The sequence below is a fragment of the Hipposideros armiger genome, unplaced genomic scaffold, assembly GCF_001890085.2.
Source record: "Hipposideros armiger isolate ML-2016 unplaced genomic scaffold, ASM189008v1 scaffold_426, whole genome shotgun sequence".
NCBI classification, from domain to species: Eukaryota; Metazoa; Chordata; class Mammalia; order Chiroptera; family Hipposideridae; genus Hipposideros; species Hipposideros armiger.
This window is the reverse complement of record NW_017731776.1, coordinates 1,491,318-1,508,296: the sequence shown is the minus strand read 5'-3', so window position 1 is coordinate 1,508,296 and position 16,979 is coordinate 1,491,318. Positions and strand designations below refer to the sequence as shown.

The 16,979-nt window shown below is 55.2% G+C and overlaps 1 protein-coding gene across 3 annotated transcripts in view; it reads left to right on the top strand.

Moving 5' to 3' along the window:
- The window catches only part of SUN2 (Sad1 and UNC84 domain containing 2), a 19,055-nt gene extending 2,152 nt beyond the window's left edge, over positions 1–16,903 (top strand). For all 3 annotated transcript variants that reach the window (XM_019664586.1, XM_019664588.1, XM_019664587.1), the window contains exons 2-18: positions 1,924–2,082; positions 2,944–3,134; positions 3,534–3,671; positions 4,265–4,360; positions 4,731–4,824; positions 5,551–5,621; positions 7,529–7,656; positions 9,681–9,935; positions 10,353–10,430; positions 10,917–10,960; positions 11,494–11,659; positions 12,027–12,248; positions 12,536–12,620; positions 12,957–13,072; positions 13,221–13,388; positions 13,749–13,841; positions 15,357–16,903. In XM_019664586.1, the coding sequence (XP_019520131.1) occupies positions 1,961–2,082; positions 2,944–3,134; positions 3,534–3,671; positions 4,265–4,360; positions 4,731–4,824; positions 5,551–5,621; positions 7,529–7,656; positions 9,681–9,935; positions 10,353–10,430; positions 10,917–10,960; positions 11,494–11,659; positions 12,027–12,248; positions 12,536–12,620; positions 12,957–13,072; positions 13,221–13,388; positions 13,749–13,841; positions 15,357–15,470 (2,181 nt within the window). In that variant the 5' untranslated portion in view covers positions 1,924–1,960 and the 3' untranslated portion in view covers positions 15,471–16,903. The remainder of the gene's footprint in view (positions 1–1,923; positions 2,083–2,943; positions 3,135–3,533; positions 3,672–4,264; positions 4,361–4,730; positions 4,825–5,550; positions 5,622–7,528; positions 7,657–9,680; positions 9,936–10,352; positions 10,431–10,916; positions 10,961–11,493; positions 11,660–12,026; positions 12,249–12,535; positions 12,621–12,956; positions 13,073–13,220; positions 13,389–13,748; positions 13,842–15,356) is intronic.
- Positions 16,904–16,979: the final 76 nt, after the last annotated feature.

The following is a 16,979-nucleotide window of genomic DNA, read 5'->3' as shown; positions in this document are numbered from 1 at the left end:
TAGAGGGCAGTGTCACTGGCCCTCATATGTGGGATCCGAACTGGGGCCCTCTGGCGTCCCAAGCCAGCTCTTAACCAACTGAGACACTCGGCCAGCCCGCGAACTGTTTTTTGATACCAGGATGCCACAGGAAAGATTAAGAGGCACCTCTGGGAGGGTGGAGGTGCTGACAGTTTCCAGTCCCCCGGCCTCCACCCCCCACCCCTGGTCTGAATATTTATATATTCTTGCCAGCCCCAGCCTCCAGTATTATGTAAACACATTGCTTTGTTTCTGCCCCAGGGTGAAAGCCTTCACTTCTGCAGGCAGGGGTTAGGAGGAGGGGCCTGTGCGGGCTTCTGGAGCTTTTAGGTGGGGAGGGCAGTAGTGAGGGTGGAATTGCCTTATAAGGAGTGGAATATAGAAAAGAACCCAGGCCAACTTCCTGCTTTGGCTACTACCAATCTGTCCTTTTAGCAACACAGACTAAGACCAGAGAGGGATGTCAGGTGGACAGCCTACCTGAGACGATACTAATAAGACTCAGGCATGAGGCTGCTTGTTTTTCAGAAGAGGACTTACAAGAATTCTCCAGCTGGACTAACCAGACCTTCAGGTTTCCATAGTCTGAGTGGGGAAGTGTTAGAGTCTGTGCCTACCACACAACCCCGAGAACTAGTCATTTCAGTATCATCCAGGAATATTAGAAGTGATAGCAAGTCACAGATTAGGGACTCTTGAGTGGATCTAAGTATAAGAACGACTAAGTATAAGAATGGGCGGGCAGAGGCACCACCTTGACATCGCACACTGGTAATCTGAGGTTTTGAATTTGGGTTTCTAGAGCTTATCAATCCTCCTCTGGGGGCAGAATGCCACCTTTTGCCAGGTCTTTCACTTGGGTCTCTTTGGAGTCCTCGGTATCAATTCCAGAGCCTTGATTTCCTGCCCCTGTAATCCCACACTGCTGCTCCACCTCCCTGACTTGTTAGCTTGTTAACATATTTGTTGTGTAACAACTCTGTCTACAGTCTGTTCTGAGCATATTTGAGTTGATGAAAGACTCTATTTGGGGACATACGATACATTCCTGAAACAACTTGAGAACTTCATGGTGGAGTGGCAAGACGCAGGCCCTGTCACCTGTCAGATGTGAGCCCAAACCCTGGCTCTGTCACTTACAGGCGCAGTGGCTGTGGGCACGGTCATCTCAGTGTCCCAGGCTCCTCCCCTTGTACTAGTGGAGGAATGATGTCTCCCTTGCTCGCAAGGATCAGAAATGGGTGTATAAGGAGCCAGGTACCTCGGAGGCATTTAACAAAGTGTTTTATCATCTCCGGTCACTGTCATTATCAAGATGTACTGATGTTGCCACAAAGTAACCAGCCCAGGGAAAAAGCATACACCCTCTGTTAGAGTGCAGGAGGCGTGCACCAGGGAAAAGTTTTCTGGAGTCATAGTTTGGGGCCCTGATCAACGAGTAGAGCTACGAGGAAAGGAAAGCGCATTCCGTCAGGAAAACAGCTAGAATGAGAGTGGACACAGCTCTAGGGAGAGGGCAGCGCAGTGGCTAGCTGGGCTGGCGGGCCTGTGCAGGGCAGCAGTGATCAAAGGCATTCATTTAGCATATCTTGGGTGCCTGTCATGTGCCACATGTCAAAGGTTGTGGAAGGTCCGATTCTGGCTCTCACGGAGCTCAGTGTCAGATAAACTGAAATTTATAAAACCTCGTGGAAAGCACCATGAAAGAGGCTACCTGGGCACTAAGTGAGTCTGGGGCAGGGTGTGGTCTCCAGCACAGTGGGTGGTGCCCACATCTCAGGCTGTTTTGGCTGAATGCAGAGGATATGATCTGTACACTGGGAGGCAGTGCCTCACCTCTCCTCCCCCAGGGAGAAGCTGCCAACAGCCCCAAGCCTCACGCGTCCTCCTTTCTCTCCCAAGACTCTCTTTAGGGGAAGGTTCCCCATCCCGCCTCATTATGTCTCGGCGAAGCCAGCGCCTCACGCGCTACTCCCAGGGTGATGACGACGGCAGCAGCAGCAGTGGCGGGAGCTCAGTGACGGGGAGCCAGAGCACCCTGTTTAAAGACAGTCCTCTCAGGTAGGGGATTGCCACCATCCCTGTGGGTCACGGCGACCCGCAGGGCAGAGGGCTCTGGTAGGTCACTGCGCAGCTTCTTCCTGTTGTGACCTTTGTGGGCGGACAGCAGATGCCCTTGTCCAGTCAAGGGGGACATTCACACCCATGAGGCGGCCAGGACCCAGTGCTGCTGCTTCTTCCCCTGTTGTATGCCTGGCTGCTGCCCTAGTGTTCAAAGAACAGGAAGTGGGGAGAGGCAGCTTTAAGAAGAAGCCGGAAACCCCTGACACTGCAAGCTAGGCTGTTAGGAACCTCTTCTGCTATGGCTGGGCGTGCCTATCTAGTCACCCTCCCCAGACCCACACCCGTGTGTCTCACCATCTGTAGTGCTTCAGCTGGGCCAGCCAAGCAGCTGAGGGGAGGAGTGGATCCCAGGGGCACTGGGAAATCAGTAAGGTGGGCGTTCGCCTCATCCTGCCCACCTTGCAGACATAAGCCCCCATAGAGTTGGCTAGCTCTGGGAGGCCAGGTCGGGTCTGTCTGGGTTTTCAGTGGGTTGTGGAAATTACTAATCCATTAAGAAGCATGAGAAAAAACTTTGACTTTGAAGTTGGAGACATAGATTTAAATCCTGGCTCTATCACCTACTAACATCTCACCTAACTGCTGCTGAGATTTGGAGATAATGGGAGCAGAGAAGGTATCTGTCTGTGTCGGCTGGGCTGGGCTCCACCAGGCTCTGCAGTCAGTAGTCAGGAGCTGTCAGTTGCCTAGCAACAAGGCCAACCCACTCACGACAGGCGGGCAGAACTGCTGGCTTCCTGTTCCAGGCTGGGCTCACCTGCCTGTTCCCCCTCTTCACTCCTGGCTGACTACCCACAGGACCCTGAAGAAGAAATCCAGCAGCACGAAGCGCCTCTCCCCAACGCCACAGCGGGACCCCTCCTCGGACACACACACCTCCTACTACGAGGAGTCCGTGGTCAAGGAGTCCTACTTTGGTAGCCCCCGGGCCATCTCCCTTGCCAGGAACTCCATCCTTAATGACCAGCTACACAGTGACTCCTACTGGAGTAAGTGTCCGGAACCTTTCTCCTGGGACTTTGCTTCCTCTGGAAACTTAAGGTCCCAAATGCCATCCCCCCCTTCACCCCCCCCCCAGATTTCCTAACCACTGCTGGGCCAGAGGAGGGGCTCCCCATCTTCAGATACCCTTGGAAGAGCAGCCAGGTGTCCGAACTTCCAGGACCCTTTAGATGATAAAGTAGCCACGTAGCTGCTCCAAGCCCAGGAGACTGAGGGGCAGGGCCCAGCTCACCATCCTTGGGACCTGGAGAGCTGGGGAGAGACCAAGGGCAGATTTCATCTTTCCATCCGAGATACTCCTCAGGGTGTCCCCATGAGGCCCTTCAGAATACCCTCCTCCGAGCATCTCTGTGCCCCAGGAGAACCCTGCATTCCTCCCTCCTCAGGTGATGACCTCCGGGTGAGGAGGAGGAGAGGCACAGGTGGCACCGAGAGCAGCAAAATCAACGGCCTAGCAGAGACCAAGCTGTCCGAGGACTTCCTCGGGTCTTCTTCGGGCTACTCTTCTGAGGATGACTACGCAGGTAGGCAGCGCTCTCCCCCCATCCTCATGGAGATGCTCTAGCAATTTCGGGACTGCCAGAGAGGTGATGGGAAGCCTGGGGAAGGCACCCCTGCCAGCTTGAGAGAGCACAGTGTCTGGCGGGTGCCTCCGTAGACCGGCTGGGCATCCCTCCTGTGCCACCCTGGCATCCTAAACCCTGGTTGGGGTGGCCCTTAACACACTGAACCGTGACTGCCCTGGCCCCACTAGGCCTGCGGTCCACTCCATTCTTAGGCTTCTTTCCAGCAAGCATTTTAATGTGGGCTTCACACAGAGGAGGTGCCTGATCCCTCGGTTCTGTTCTGAACGGGTTGATGGATTGCCTGTGAGGAGAGGGTTGCAGGCAAGGAGCTTAAGGGAAGTAAAATGTCAGAAAACTATCATTTTGTTCCTTCAGCAGACAGTTACTGACCTACTAGGCACCAGGCCTGTGTGACGCTCTGGGAATGTCATGGACAATGATACGTGGTCTCAGCCCACAGTCTAAGGAGAAGACAAGTAAAAGGCACTTTCTAGGCTCAGGGCTCTTCAAAGTGAGGCCAGACTGAGCGGGTCTCCTCTCTGTCACTGCAGGATACTCAGAGACGGACCAGTGGAGTTCAGGTTCACGGCTGAGGAACACTGTCTCCCGGGCAGGCTCTTTTTTCTGGACAGTGGTCACTTTTCCAGGTGGGTGCTGGCTATTCTGTGCACAATTGTTTCCATTCTCTAAAGCAATCACTTCTCACCTGTCTCTCTGCATTTGGGCATCCAGCCCATACAGGAGACTGTAGGACCATTGGGGAAAGCTTGCTCTAGAATAATCATGTTCTAGTAAGAGCTGTGGGGACATCCTCACTTGGAAGGGCTGGAGCAGCTGTGGAGCAGGACAGAGGGCGTTGGCAGAGCGGGCGGGTGAGGTTAGAGGAGCTGGGTAGCCGTAGGACAGGACAGGTGCATTGGCAGGTCAGTGCTCATAGGGGCAGGTGGAGAGAGCGCAGTGCTCTGAAACCAGGCTTCCGGCTCAGGTGACACTTAGGCCTGCTGGTCCCTCTTGCAGGCCGGCTTTTCGGACTCTTGTACTGGTGGGTCGGCACCACTTGGTATCGCCTGACGACAGCTGCCTCTCTCCTCGACGTCTTCGTTTTAACCAGGTGAGCGAAACCCCTGCCTGGACAATGAATCAGAAAGCCCAGGCCGAAGGCCTCAGACAGGCCGGCCTCCCCTACTGGTCAGGCCTCAGGCTCTAGCCAACCAGTGGTGTTTCCCAGGACATCCAGCTTCCCTCTTGGCCCCATGACAACCTACACCCCAGTGTGCAGGCGCTGCCTGAGGATGCCGGGGGTTTATTCCCCAAATCCCTGACCCAGCAGAGCCAGGATTTGGGAACTGGCTCCTTGGCAGAGGAAAGAAAACTGAGCCAGGAAGTCAGGGTCCTTCTGGCCGTAACCCTGGCTGGAGTGGGCGGCCAGCTATGCTGAGAAGATGGGCCAGGATGGATTCGTGTTACCAAAGAAAAGGTTCTTCATTTTTCTAAAAGCAGATGTTGCTTGTTTAAGGAGTTCTATATTTTTTTCCATATTTGCTTGCTTAGAGGTGTTCAATATATGAAAATTTTAATTTTTTCAAAGACCCCACTACTTATTTTTAATAACATCAGTACAATTTAGAGTCACTTTTGTCCCCATTACACCCAGACCTGTAGGTAAAGCTCTAAAGCATCCAATCTGGCCCTGGAAAGATGAGACACTCAAGGGTGTCCCCTTCAACTCCAGTTGAGCACTCAGAAAAAATCCCAAGGGACCCCCTAGGGGGAACCTAGAGGGCCTGGAGCCCTCTTGACAACTCCTCATTCCCTGCTCTCCCCTCCCGTGGCCCAGGCGCTTCTCATCCCTGAAGACCTTCCTGTGGTTCCTCTTACTGCTGCTGCTCCTGACTGGCCTGACCTACGGTGAGCTGACGCCCTGTCGTGGGGGAGGGGGAGGACAGGAGCCTCGGAAATGGGGCTGGAAATGGGGCTGGCGAGCCAAAGGGGCAGGGCCGAGTGTGGGTGGAGGCCGGTGCTGAGCAGAACTGAAAACTAGAGGGATGGTTTTCAAGTCAGGGAAGGAGGCAGGACGAGTGGGGTGGAACTGAGCCTGGGCACCCCTCCTGAGCCCTGGGCCCTGGGCCATTCCCGTCTGGCTCGCCTGGGTCCTCTGCTCACCGAAGCTGCTGTGTTCTCAGCGTGTCCAGTGAGTGAATAGCGAAGTGCCCAGACCCACTGACCTTGTCCTCAGTTTGGGTAGCCTCACTGGACTGCCTGGCATGTTGCGAGCATCCTCCGAGTCACCTGGGCCGGAACATGCCCCACCTAGTACAGGAGTATTAGGGTAAAAAGCAGGGACTCGGACGCCCTTATTCTTAGCAGTCATTTTTCCTCCATTCCAAATCAGGACGTAGTCTGGGTGAGTGAATTATTATTATAAGATGAAGTCCAAGCTTTAGCTATCTTTAAGATCAAAACAATAAAGTAGTAAAGAGAAGAAAGTACACCTTTTTACACTAAGATGCCTGTCATTTCCAAGATGCTGTATATTGTCCCAATCTCTATTATGGGACTTCCAAATTTATTAATAGTCGTCATCGTTATGTTTATATATACATTTGTATCAACTTTTCATTTGTCAGTTTCATATGAATTTCACAATTCCATGTGAATTGCCTCCCCAGGCTCAATTTTAATGATTGTACCAATTTATAATTAAGGACCATGCTTCGTTTATTTTTTTTAGAGTTGGTTTTTGAGGTTTGGCATCTATTCAACTTGTATTTCCTTTACTAATACCAAAGTACCATTTTTCTGAGCGTTGATTTCTTTTTTGTTTCCTGTTACAAGAACAGCTTGCTCATATCCAGTAGAAACTGGGCATCGCCCTTCAAATAATAATGACCCTTTATAATTGTTTGGAAGCACACATTCCCATGAGTTACCTCAGTGTAGTTTGAGCTTCACCCTTTCCTTTTGGAGTTGGTACAGCTGATGTCCTGATGGCCTCACAAGGAGATGTGTATGGGGAGTCTGAAAGGCAGGGGTCGGGCGGAGTGACCCGCTCAGGCCGTGCAGGAAGTGAGCACGTGTCCAGAGGGTCTAACTTACAAGCTGATGGTCGTGTGCTGCCTCCTGCAGCATTTGCTTGTGGTGACCAGGAGTTACAAGTGTGCTATCTTGCTGGATGGGGATCCTTTGGCCTATGGCTTGTTCAGGTGCCCTCACCCCACAAAGCTCAGGAGTAAACACACCACAAACAGAAGGCCCCTAAGCAAGCGCCAGCGTCCGTGTGGCTGAAGCCTTGTGCTGTTGTGGGGCCACAGGCAGCCTCTCCAGCGCGTGTATTCTGTCCCAGTGATTCTCAGCCACGGCAGCCCATTCGAGTCACCTGGGAAGCTTTTAAAACTCAGCTACAGAGGGTGCTGCCAGACCAATGAGCTCACTCTCTGGACGGGGCTCAGATAAGCTCCCTGGGGGTTCTGATACATAGTCTGGGCTGAGAACCACCACCAGGGCCTCTGGGTTCTAGCCCTGGACCGTCCCCAGCTTATTTAGCTGTTCTCCAAGTTTTGCCACCTACAGAAAGATGAGGATTCCTGTGGGGATGTGAGAATGCCTACGCTCTGGGACTGTCAGGTGGAAGTTGCTGCCTCAGAGAAGGATGGGGACCTCCCTTCCTCACCCCGCCTGCCAGCAGGAGCACAGCTCCGCTCAGATGAATGAGACAGGCTACTGATGTCTGGCGTTGATCAGGCTGCTGTCCTCACTCTGTGCACCTTCTGTTCACGGCCCCCGGCCTGCATAACCACCCTTTCCCCTGCATACAGGTGCTTGGTATTTCTACCCCTATGGGCTGCAGACATTCCACCCCGCTGTGGTTTCCTGGTGGGCCGCGAAGGGCAGTGGCCAGCAGCATGGAGTGTGGGAGTCCAGAGACGCGTCCCCACATTTCCAGGTGAGTATCTTCATTCCCAGGCTCCCCCTCAGCCTGTGTTTGTGGCTGTCTTTCCTGCTGTCATACCTGTACACAGAGCTGTCCTAGCTGGGACACTGCCTCATTGCCACTGTTTGGAGTACGCATTGGGGAGTGGGGGGGGGGCAGTTTGCTTAAACATGACTCAGAACTGTCCCAAAGTTAGTTGCCATCCTCAGAAGCATAGAAAACAGAAGGAAAAGGAATCAGACACATTGTCTTGTCTGCTTTGTTCCTTTTAATCCGGTTTCACAAATATTTACTGAGCACTGTCTATGAATAAGGTAATATCCTGGTCAGTTACCTATGAGCACAGGTAAACCACCCCTAAAATCAGTGCCTTAAAAGTACAAGCATTTGATTAGCTTATGAGTCTGTGGCTCCTGTGGCTGGCGCTTCTGGGCTGGTTGTGGCCAGGCTCCCTGTGTGCCTGCAGCTGACTAGTGATCAGTGGGCGGGCTGTACTCCACCTGTGCTTCCATCATCCAGCAGGCTAGCCCGGTCTTGTTCTCACAGCAGCCGAGCAAGGTTCCAAGGCAGCAGAATCAGGCCAGGCCTTCTGAGGCCTACAGTCGGAACTAGCACCCTGTCCTGTCTGCCACATTCTACTGGCCTAAGCAAAGCCCAGAAGCCAGTCCAGGTTAAGAAGGAGAAAAAGACTCCACCTCTCGATGGGAGCACCCGCAGGGTGCAGGGAAGGACAGTGGCCATTTTTGCAATCTTCCAGAGGCTGAAGATGAAACAGGTCCAGGCTGTGCCCTCAAGGAGGCTGCAGTCCAGTGGGGGGTGGGGCGGTGAGAGTTGCACAAAACCAGAATGGGTGTGTGCAGGGCCTGACTTCCACAATGAAAATTTAAAACTCTTTACCCCCTGATGATAGTTATTTAATTTTGCTTGTATCTTGCTGAATTTAGTTTGGTATCACTTTTTTTTGGGGGGCAGGCGGGTGTCACATTTTTAACCATTTATTTTTGTTGGTATTACTTTCCTGACCATGTTTATTTCGTAAAATAATGACACTTTCTGGCATTTATAACTTTTCCTATTTTAATCTTTAGTAAAGGCATTAAATACAATTCAATTTCAGGACCACCTTTTCTGGAAAAGAGAAGAGTGAATGTATCTTTGTATTTGCTTACATTTGCATAAAGACACTAATAAAAGTAGCTGTCGGGTTTGGGATGGGGTGGTGGTGAGGGCACAGGGTGGGTGGAGGCAAATGTTAGGAGTGTGACTTTTACTGTTTGTTTGCTTTTTGAGTCATGCAAATATACTGCCCATTTTAAAAACGGGACTTGAAAACTCAGAAGCAACCTCTGTACCCAGTAGTCCCCTGCCCTTTAACAGACTGTGTTTTAGGATTTCTCTTGGCAAAGATTTTTGTTGTTAAGCCAACAACGTTCTCAAAATTCATGGCACGCTATCAAATGCCACCCACAAGTCAAAATGACTTGTACTCTGTCTTCTCTGTGGGGCATCCAATTAAAGTGGAACAAGAAAGCTTTTTGAAATTATTTTGTCTTTTAGCTGTAGTTATTGACGGGAGAAGTAGAAGCTGTTGAAAGCCAGCAGCTGAACCTCTTAGCTTAGTCCCATGTTCTCCCACACTCCTTGGAGAGGAAAGGGGTGGGTGGGCTCAGCCCTGCAGGCCACCAGCCCCCTGTGGCTTTCCTGTGCCTTCTTCCCGTCCTCTTTTTGGACTGTCCCTCCATTCGGATCCTTTTCTAGGAGAGCTCTGTGTCCCCCCTCACCCGGCCCACGTGCACTCCCTTTTGGGGATCAGACCCCTCCAGCCCCGTGTGTCCCAGTACCCTGTGCTTGTGCTCCGCACCCATTTACCTGCTGATGGATTCGCCCACTTGCAGGGCAGAGAGACTGTCCTGAGAGCCTCAGGCCCAGCGTGTGTTCACATTTGGGCTGTCTGGGGTTCTCTTCCCTTTCTCTTCAGGAAGCACTGCTGTCGTAGGCCCCTCACCTCTGTGCCTTTTCCCTCCCTACCCTGCCAGGCTGAGCAGCGCATTCTGTCCCGGGTACACTCTCTGGAGCGGCGCCTGGAAGCTCTTGCTGCCGAGTTTTCCTCCAATTGGCAGAAGGAAGCCATGCGGCTGGAACGCTTGGAGCTGCGGCAAGGGGCCGCTGGCGAGGGAGGCGGGGGCAGCCTGAGCCATGACGACACCCTGGTGCTCCTGGAGGGGCTGGTGAGCCGCCGCGAGGCTGCCCTGAAGGAGGGCTTCCGCAGGGACACCGCTGCCCAGATCCAGGTAGGGGAGGAGCTGTGGTCTACAGGCGGGAGCTGAGGGTGGAGTGTGGATGACACCGTGGGCATGGGGGAGGGGACGAGACCCTGACATGAGGGAGACAACTCTCTGCCACTTGGCAGTTACCTTCTCGAAGCCTTAGTTTCCTTCTCTTTAAAATGGAGACTATCCTGTCTACCCACCGCCTCTGCCCTGGTTGTGAGCACATTCTGGCATGGCGCCTGACACCATGTAGGTGTACAGTTAGGGTCACGGGAGGCTTGCACACTCACTCCCAGGAAGCTCTGTAGCAGAAAGGCTGGGAGCTAAAGGTTGCTACCCAATGAGCCTGGTTTGAACTTTAGTCACACTACTTACTGGTGGTAGGTGGTCCTCAGCGTGCGACTCGGTAAAATCCTCACCCTCTCTCATAACTGACAGGAGGAACTGGTCACCCTGAGAGCAGAACATCAACAAGACTCAGAAGACCTCTTCAAGAAGATTGTCCAGGCCTCCCAGGTCGGTGGGCTGGAGGCACCTGGGCCCTGACCCAATTCAGCCTTTGTTGCTGGGCTGAGGGGCTCCTTGGCCTCCTGACATAGAGTGGGGCACGTGCCTGTGCGTGTGTGCATGCGTGTGTGTGTGTGTGTGTGGTCCCCTGACTACGGCTTGAATTGATCCCACTTGGACTGGAATGCTCTGCAGGGAAGAAGCACAGGGAGCGTGCCTGAGGACAGGAAGGGCCACCTCTAAGTGGCCTGTTGTGTTGGGTATAACATGCTGAATGAATGAGCGAATGCCTAAGTGCGTCAGCTACAGGGTGAAACTCTCATAAGGACCTTGACCAGGAGACGAGTTTGACATTTACTGGAGCAGTTGGGAGACCCTGGGGCATGGATGTGGTTAAGCAAAAACCCCAAAGGGGACAGTGACAGATCCTGCTCCGGGAGGCCGACTGCTCTGAGTCTGACCATGCTTGTGTTTGTCCCTTCTTCCTGCTGACAGGAGTCTGAGGCTCGACTCCAGCAGCTGAAGTCTGAGTGGCACAGGTAATGGGTCCTGCCATGTGGCCTAGGCCTGCCCTTCCCCCACCCAGGCAGGACTGGGGAGCAGAGCCCCAGAGCAGGGTTCTGATTGTGTCCCAAGTAGAGAGCGGATGGCTGAAGCCTGCCTCGGGACCATGTGCTTAGAGCCTGTCCTCAAGACGCAGTGGAGATGGGGGATGGGGGCTCTGCAAGAGAGCTGGGATTCGTGGCTTCATGCACACACACATCTTTCCTGTGCAACCTCGCGCAGGCCCCTCCCATGCCCTAGACGGCGCACTTGTGGAGGGTGTGAGCGGCTGAGGCAGCCCGAATGATGCGTCTGGGCCTAGAGAGGGAGGAGGATAAGAATTCGCTCCCTGGGACAGCAAACCCCGGGGCTGTGTCACAGCCAGGAGCTCTAAGAGTAGGCCTCGCGTTCACCTGTAGCTGGTGGGTGCACATTACATCAGGAGTCAGCAGGGGCCCGCTTGCTTCCCTCAGCATGGCCCTACCCCTCCCCGGAGATCCCAGGCTCACGCTTCTCTCTTTGGGAGTAGGATGACCCAGGAGTCGTTCCGGGAGAGCTCCATGAAGGAGCTGGGGCGGCTGGAGGGTCAGCTGGCAGGCCTGCGGCAGGAGCTGGCAGCGCTGACTCTGAAGCAGGACTCCATGGCGGACCAAGTGGGCCTGCTGCCCCAGCAGCTCCAGGCCGTGCGGGATGACGTGAGTTGGGACCGTCCAAATCTCCTGCTGGACACCCTGTCCTCTGGGACCATCTGTCCTAGGGCAGAGAGCCTCTTGCCTTGGCAGCCTTTTAGTCCCGCAAGCCCCCGGCCCTGCACTTGGCACAGATGTTGGCTTCCTTTGACGGGAGCACTTCCTGTTTTGCTCTCAATAACGTGGAGGGTTGTTCATGGTGTTCCTCACATGGCCCAAGCAGGCGCATGCTGGCCCTGCCCTTGCAGGCCTGCACTGCTTCCCTACCCTTTTACTCTGCCAGACTACTGCCCTGTTCTGGCCGGGGCTCTGCTATGGCAGGTCCCACTGTCCCTGCCAGCCTCCCTGAGCGAGACCTGTTTTTGGTCCCTAGGTGGAGTCTCAGTTCCCTGCCTGGGTCAGTCAGTTCCTTCTCCGAGGCGGGGGGACCCGCACTGGGCTCCTTCAGCGAGAGGAGATGCAAGCTCAGCTGCAGGAGCTGGAGAGCAAGATCCTCGCGCACGTGGCCGAGATGCAGGGCAAGTCGGCGAAGGAGGCCGCGGCCAGCCTGGGGCGGACACTGCAGAAGGCAGGCGTGGTTGGGGTGACAGAGGAGGTGAGAAACTGTGCTCCCGGGCCCCCGATTTCTACACACACATACATCACCTCCCCGTCCCTGGGAGTTATAGACCCACACAGTCCCACACTGCTAGCTCCCTGCTATGTGCTAGGATCCAGGTGACACGCAGGAGGCTCCGATGTTTGCTTTGCGGCTGGTATGGGAGGGTGGGTAGGTGGCATGTGTGCCTGGACACCAGCGTGCTGCAAGCAGAGGAGGGGTCAGTCTGGGTCCCTGGACCAGTCTGCTTCCTGACGCAACTGCTCTGGGTGCCTGTGTTTTAGGACGTGCACCGCGTTGTAAGCCAGGCCCTGAAGCGCTACAGTGAAGACCGCATCGGGATGGTGGACTACGCGCTGGAATCAGGAGGTACGTGCATCTGCCGGGCAGCAGGGGGCTAGGTAAGCAGGGCTTATTGGCAGAAGCCACTTGCCCTAGAACTCACCACAAAGCCTGCCAACAGCTGGAAGTTGGGATGTACCGAGCAGCACCCTTGGCCAGGGCAAGGCTGATGTTATAGCTGCTCTGGGGACGGGGGCATCTGCCCTGTCCTCAGATGACATGGCAGTAGTGGTCCCTCCTTGGGCTGCCTCGGCCTTTTAAGCCTGGGGTCCTCTTGGCTGCTGAGCTGAGCTGGTTGTTGGGCCTCCCTCCCCTGCTGATGTCCAGGCTGCAGGCGCCCACATGGCCTCTTTCCTGTCTCAGGGGCCAGTGTTATCAGTACCCGATGTTCCGAGACCTACGAGACCAAGACGGCCCTCCTCAGCCTGTTTGGCATCCCCCTGTGGTACCACTCCCAGTCGCCTCGAGTCATCATCCAGGTAAGTGCCCAGCAAGAGCAACAGCGGGGCCCTGAGCACAGTCGCCTAAGCAGCTGGGTGACGGTCCCATCCCGGGTCAGCCAGAGCTGCACTCGGGGAGGGCCCTTCGCCACCAGCCCTGCGCTGACCTGACTTTCTTGCCCTTCAGCCAGATGTGCATCCAGGCAACTGCTGGGCCTTCCAGGGGCCGCAGGGCTTTGCTGTGGTCCGCCTCTCTGCCCGCATCCGCCCCACTGCTGTCACCTTAGAGCATGTGCCCAAGTCCTTGTCGCCCAACAGCACCATCTCCAGTGCCCCCAAGGACTTCGCCGTCTTTGTAAGTATCCCAGCTGTGTGGGGCCAAAGGGCTGCAGGAGGACCCTGGGGGTCTCCACTGAGGATGAAGCCGGTCATTCTTTGGCTGGGGGAAGGGAGCAGATTTGGAAGACATGGCGCCAGGGTGGGAAATGGCACTTCAGTCCCAGTTCTCAGGCTATGGAGGAAGAAACTGAGGCCCAAGGAGCTAAGTGACTTGTCACTGACCCCCACAGCAGCCCTGTGTCCAGTGCTCAGGCCCCCTGCCATTCCCAGGGTAGGAGGGGACCAGTGTGGGGACAGGGAGGGAATACGCTCCTCTGCGGGTGCCCGGGTGCACGTCTAAGAGCCGAGTCTTCCCGCTTTCCTTCGCTCTTTTCAGGGGTTTGATGAAAACCTGCAGCAGGAGGGGACGCTTCTTGGCCAGTTCACCTACGACCAGGACGGGGAGCCCATTCAGACCTTTTACTTTCAGGTAGAGGATTCTGTTGTGCTGGCAGGGGTGGCACACACTTTCCCCTTCATTCAGCAGTTTCTGAGCAGTCGCCCTGTACCAGGCACTGGGGGGTCAGAGCAGAAAGCCGCAGCCCCTGCCTCACACAGCTCAACGTGTGGGACAGAGACAGCTGTCCCAGTGGCCTAAATAGGTGTCAGTACAGGGGAGCGGCCCCTTCCAGACGGGGGGCGCTGGGGAAGGCTGTCTGGGAAGGGCAGGTGTCTGCCTGCAGGTGGCCCAGCCAGGGCTCAGGCAGTGCCGCGTGGCCAACTTGAGTGGGCCTGCCATCCAGGCCTTTCCCTTGTCAGAAAAGCAGAGTCCCAGTCTCTACCCTGGGAGGTTGATTTCCTTAGGGCTGCTGGGACCCAGGAACCTGTCTTCTAACAAGCAGCCCAGGTGGATCTGATGCAGGTAGCCTGCGAGCCCCACCAGGGGTGAGGAGGTGACGGATGTGAGAGGTGAAGGGACAGTGGCAGGAAGAGGCTGGAGAGGAAGGCCTGGCTAACCACGCCAAAGAATTTCAGCCCTCAGGGCTGGGATGAGGGTAGCGGGTGGACATTGCTGTGTTTAAGGCAGAGAAGTGACAGTACGATATGCATTGTGGTAAGATCACTGTGACTGTGTATAAATGGTGCGCCTAAGGGGGACAAGCCTGGGGACAGGGGACCGGTCAGGAAGTGGTTGTTGCAGGGAAGTGAGCCAGAACTGAGATCCAGAGAGGGTGTTTGGCGTGAGGGTGAAAAGGCAACAGGATCCAGTGGGAGCGCCCTGAATGTCAGGTTGGATGGGAAGAGGGAAGGGGGAGGGGGGACGGGAGTGAGGGGAGCTGAAGGCGAGGCTAATGCAGAGACGGGCGGGTTTGGCCACTAAGTTTGAGGCGCCTGTGGGACAGTCGTGGAGCCGTCACGGGGACTGGGAGCTCTAAGGTAATAACAGCGATGGGAGTGGGTGGGATTTCTCGGGGGTGTGTAGACTGAGCTTGTGGGAGAGGGTGCAGGACAGAGGCTGGAGGGAGACAGGAAGAACAGGGCAGCACTGTGACTGGGCCACCAAAGGAGGTGAGATTTGCTCCAAAAGCTGGCTCAAACATTGGGGCTTTTTGAGCATAGAGGACGGGGGCCTGACGGGAACTTGAGAAAGAAAAGAAATTCTGCTTCATTCAGAGTAAAGGAATTCTTTTCAAGCCCTCCACGAAGGCAGTATAGTCCATTGACTGTAATAATCAAGAGCTTCTGTGAACTCTTCGGTTTGGGATGAACTGCGCTGGCACTCAGCTTCAAGGCCGTTTTTACGTGGCCCTGGGTGGGTGGCCCCTGTAGGACCTCTGAAGCCCTGGGGGCTCCTTGGCCCACTGGCTAGACTCTCCTCCAGGGTCTGAAAACAGGAGCTTTGAGGTCCAGCTCTCTGCAGGGGGCCAGGATGAGGGGCACTGGCCTTAGGGGTGGCATCTCCCCTCCTGCCTGCTGACCCTCTTTTAACATCTTCTCTATCCAGGACCCTAAGATGGCCTCATACCAGGTGGTGGAGCTGCGGGTCCTGACCAACTGGGGCCACCCGGAGTACACCTGCATCTACCGCTTCCGGGTGCACGGGGAGCCTGCCCACTAGGCCTTCTCTGTGCTGCTGCCAGCCAGCTGGGCGGCCAGCCCCTCAGCGCGTGCCCCCTTCTCTGGGAGTGGGAGAGCAGCACCCCTGCCACTCCCCCCCACGCTTGATCAGCGCACTTACTCCCAGGAGCAAGAACCCCTGGCCCCGTGGCGATGAGAGAATGTGCAGGGCTTTCCTAGTGGGCTCCAGTGTTTTAATTCTCCGTTCTCTTCGTGCCCGGCACCGGCATCTACTTCCGCCTCCTGGGAGGGTGTATATATGTAGCATATCATGCTGGATGAGGCAGGAGGAGGGCACGAGCGAACCTTCCAGCAGCAGTGAAGCCTGACTGCCCCCTTGCCCATGGCGGAGGGGTTGGCACCTAGGAAGCTCTGTTGGGAGGTGTGTGAATGATACATGTGCCAAAGCCATGGGTGGGCCAAGCTAGGGCCTGAGGCAGGGAGGTGAGGCCCTCTGGGGAGGGTGCTCACCGCACAGGTTGGGACTGGGCAGCAGGCAGGAAGCCAGTGCCATCAGCCTAGGGGAGCCTGGCCCTTAAGGTCCTTGAAGGGATTCTGTACTGTCTTTGTCCTGGGCCAAGGTGGGCTTTGGGGCGTCTTGTTCCCTAGAGGGGCTGGCTCTTGTAAGCCTCTGAGGGGCCCAGGGGCCAACCCCGTAGGATCCCGTTCTGGGGACAGTAGTTGCTTTTTCTCTTGATGCTGGGATTGGGGCATGCCTGTGCCCCAGAGCAAGCCTGCCACATTCTCCCAGGGCACAGGAAGCCCAGACCTATCCCTTGAGGCCATAAGCATCCAGGGCCCGCTAAAAGGGTGGGAGCAGGGGACTCCCTGGGTTCTCCTGGTGGCCCAGTGATGAGTGATATTCAGGATGTCATGATGGGAGGTCTGTCTGCACTGTGGGCCCTGCCCTACCTTCATCACAATCAGTCCCTGATGTAAGGGGCCTCAGCTGCCCCTTTGGGGCTCCTTTCAGCTCTTGCTCAATGCTGTTTCCTTTCTGGCTTTTTTCTATGGGGGGTGGGGTAGGAAGGGGGCCTGAGGTGGGGGCTTTTTGACCCAGCAGGTCCTGAGTATTATGTAAATATTTTTCAAGGTCTGTTTTTTAACTGAAAAGCTAAGGGCTTGATTCTTAGCCCCGTTCTGTGGGGCATTGGGTGATTTCAATTTCTTGTAACCCGGCTGCCAAGAGGGGCTACCATGCAGGCAGGTGCCCTTGGAAACAGGGCACGCTCTGAGTGGCTCCCGCACGATGCTGGAATGAAGGTGAGGCCCCAGGCCATCCTGGGCTCCTCCAGCACTGGCCCCTTGCACAGCCTCTGCCCCCAACCAGGTTTCATTTTGTGCTCTTCTGTCACAAATGCTGCACTATTGGGTTCTTAATTTTTTATCTCAATTCTAATTTATGCCTATGCAAAAAATAAATCGTGCCCAGGACTAATGGAGTATGTGGTTTTTATCTGGCCATCCCACAGGGAATCTGTTCTTGGGAAAATGAGAATGAATTCTTGGC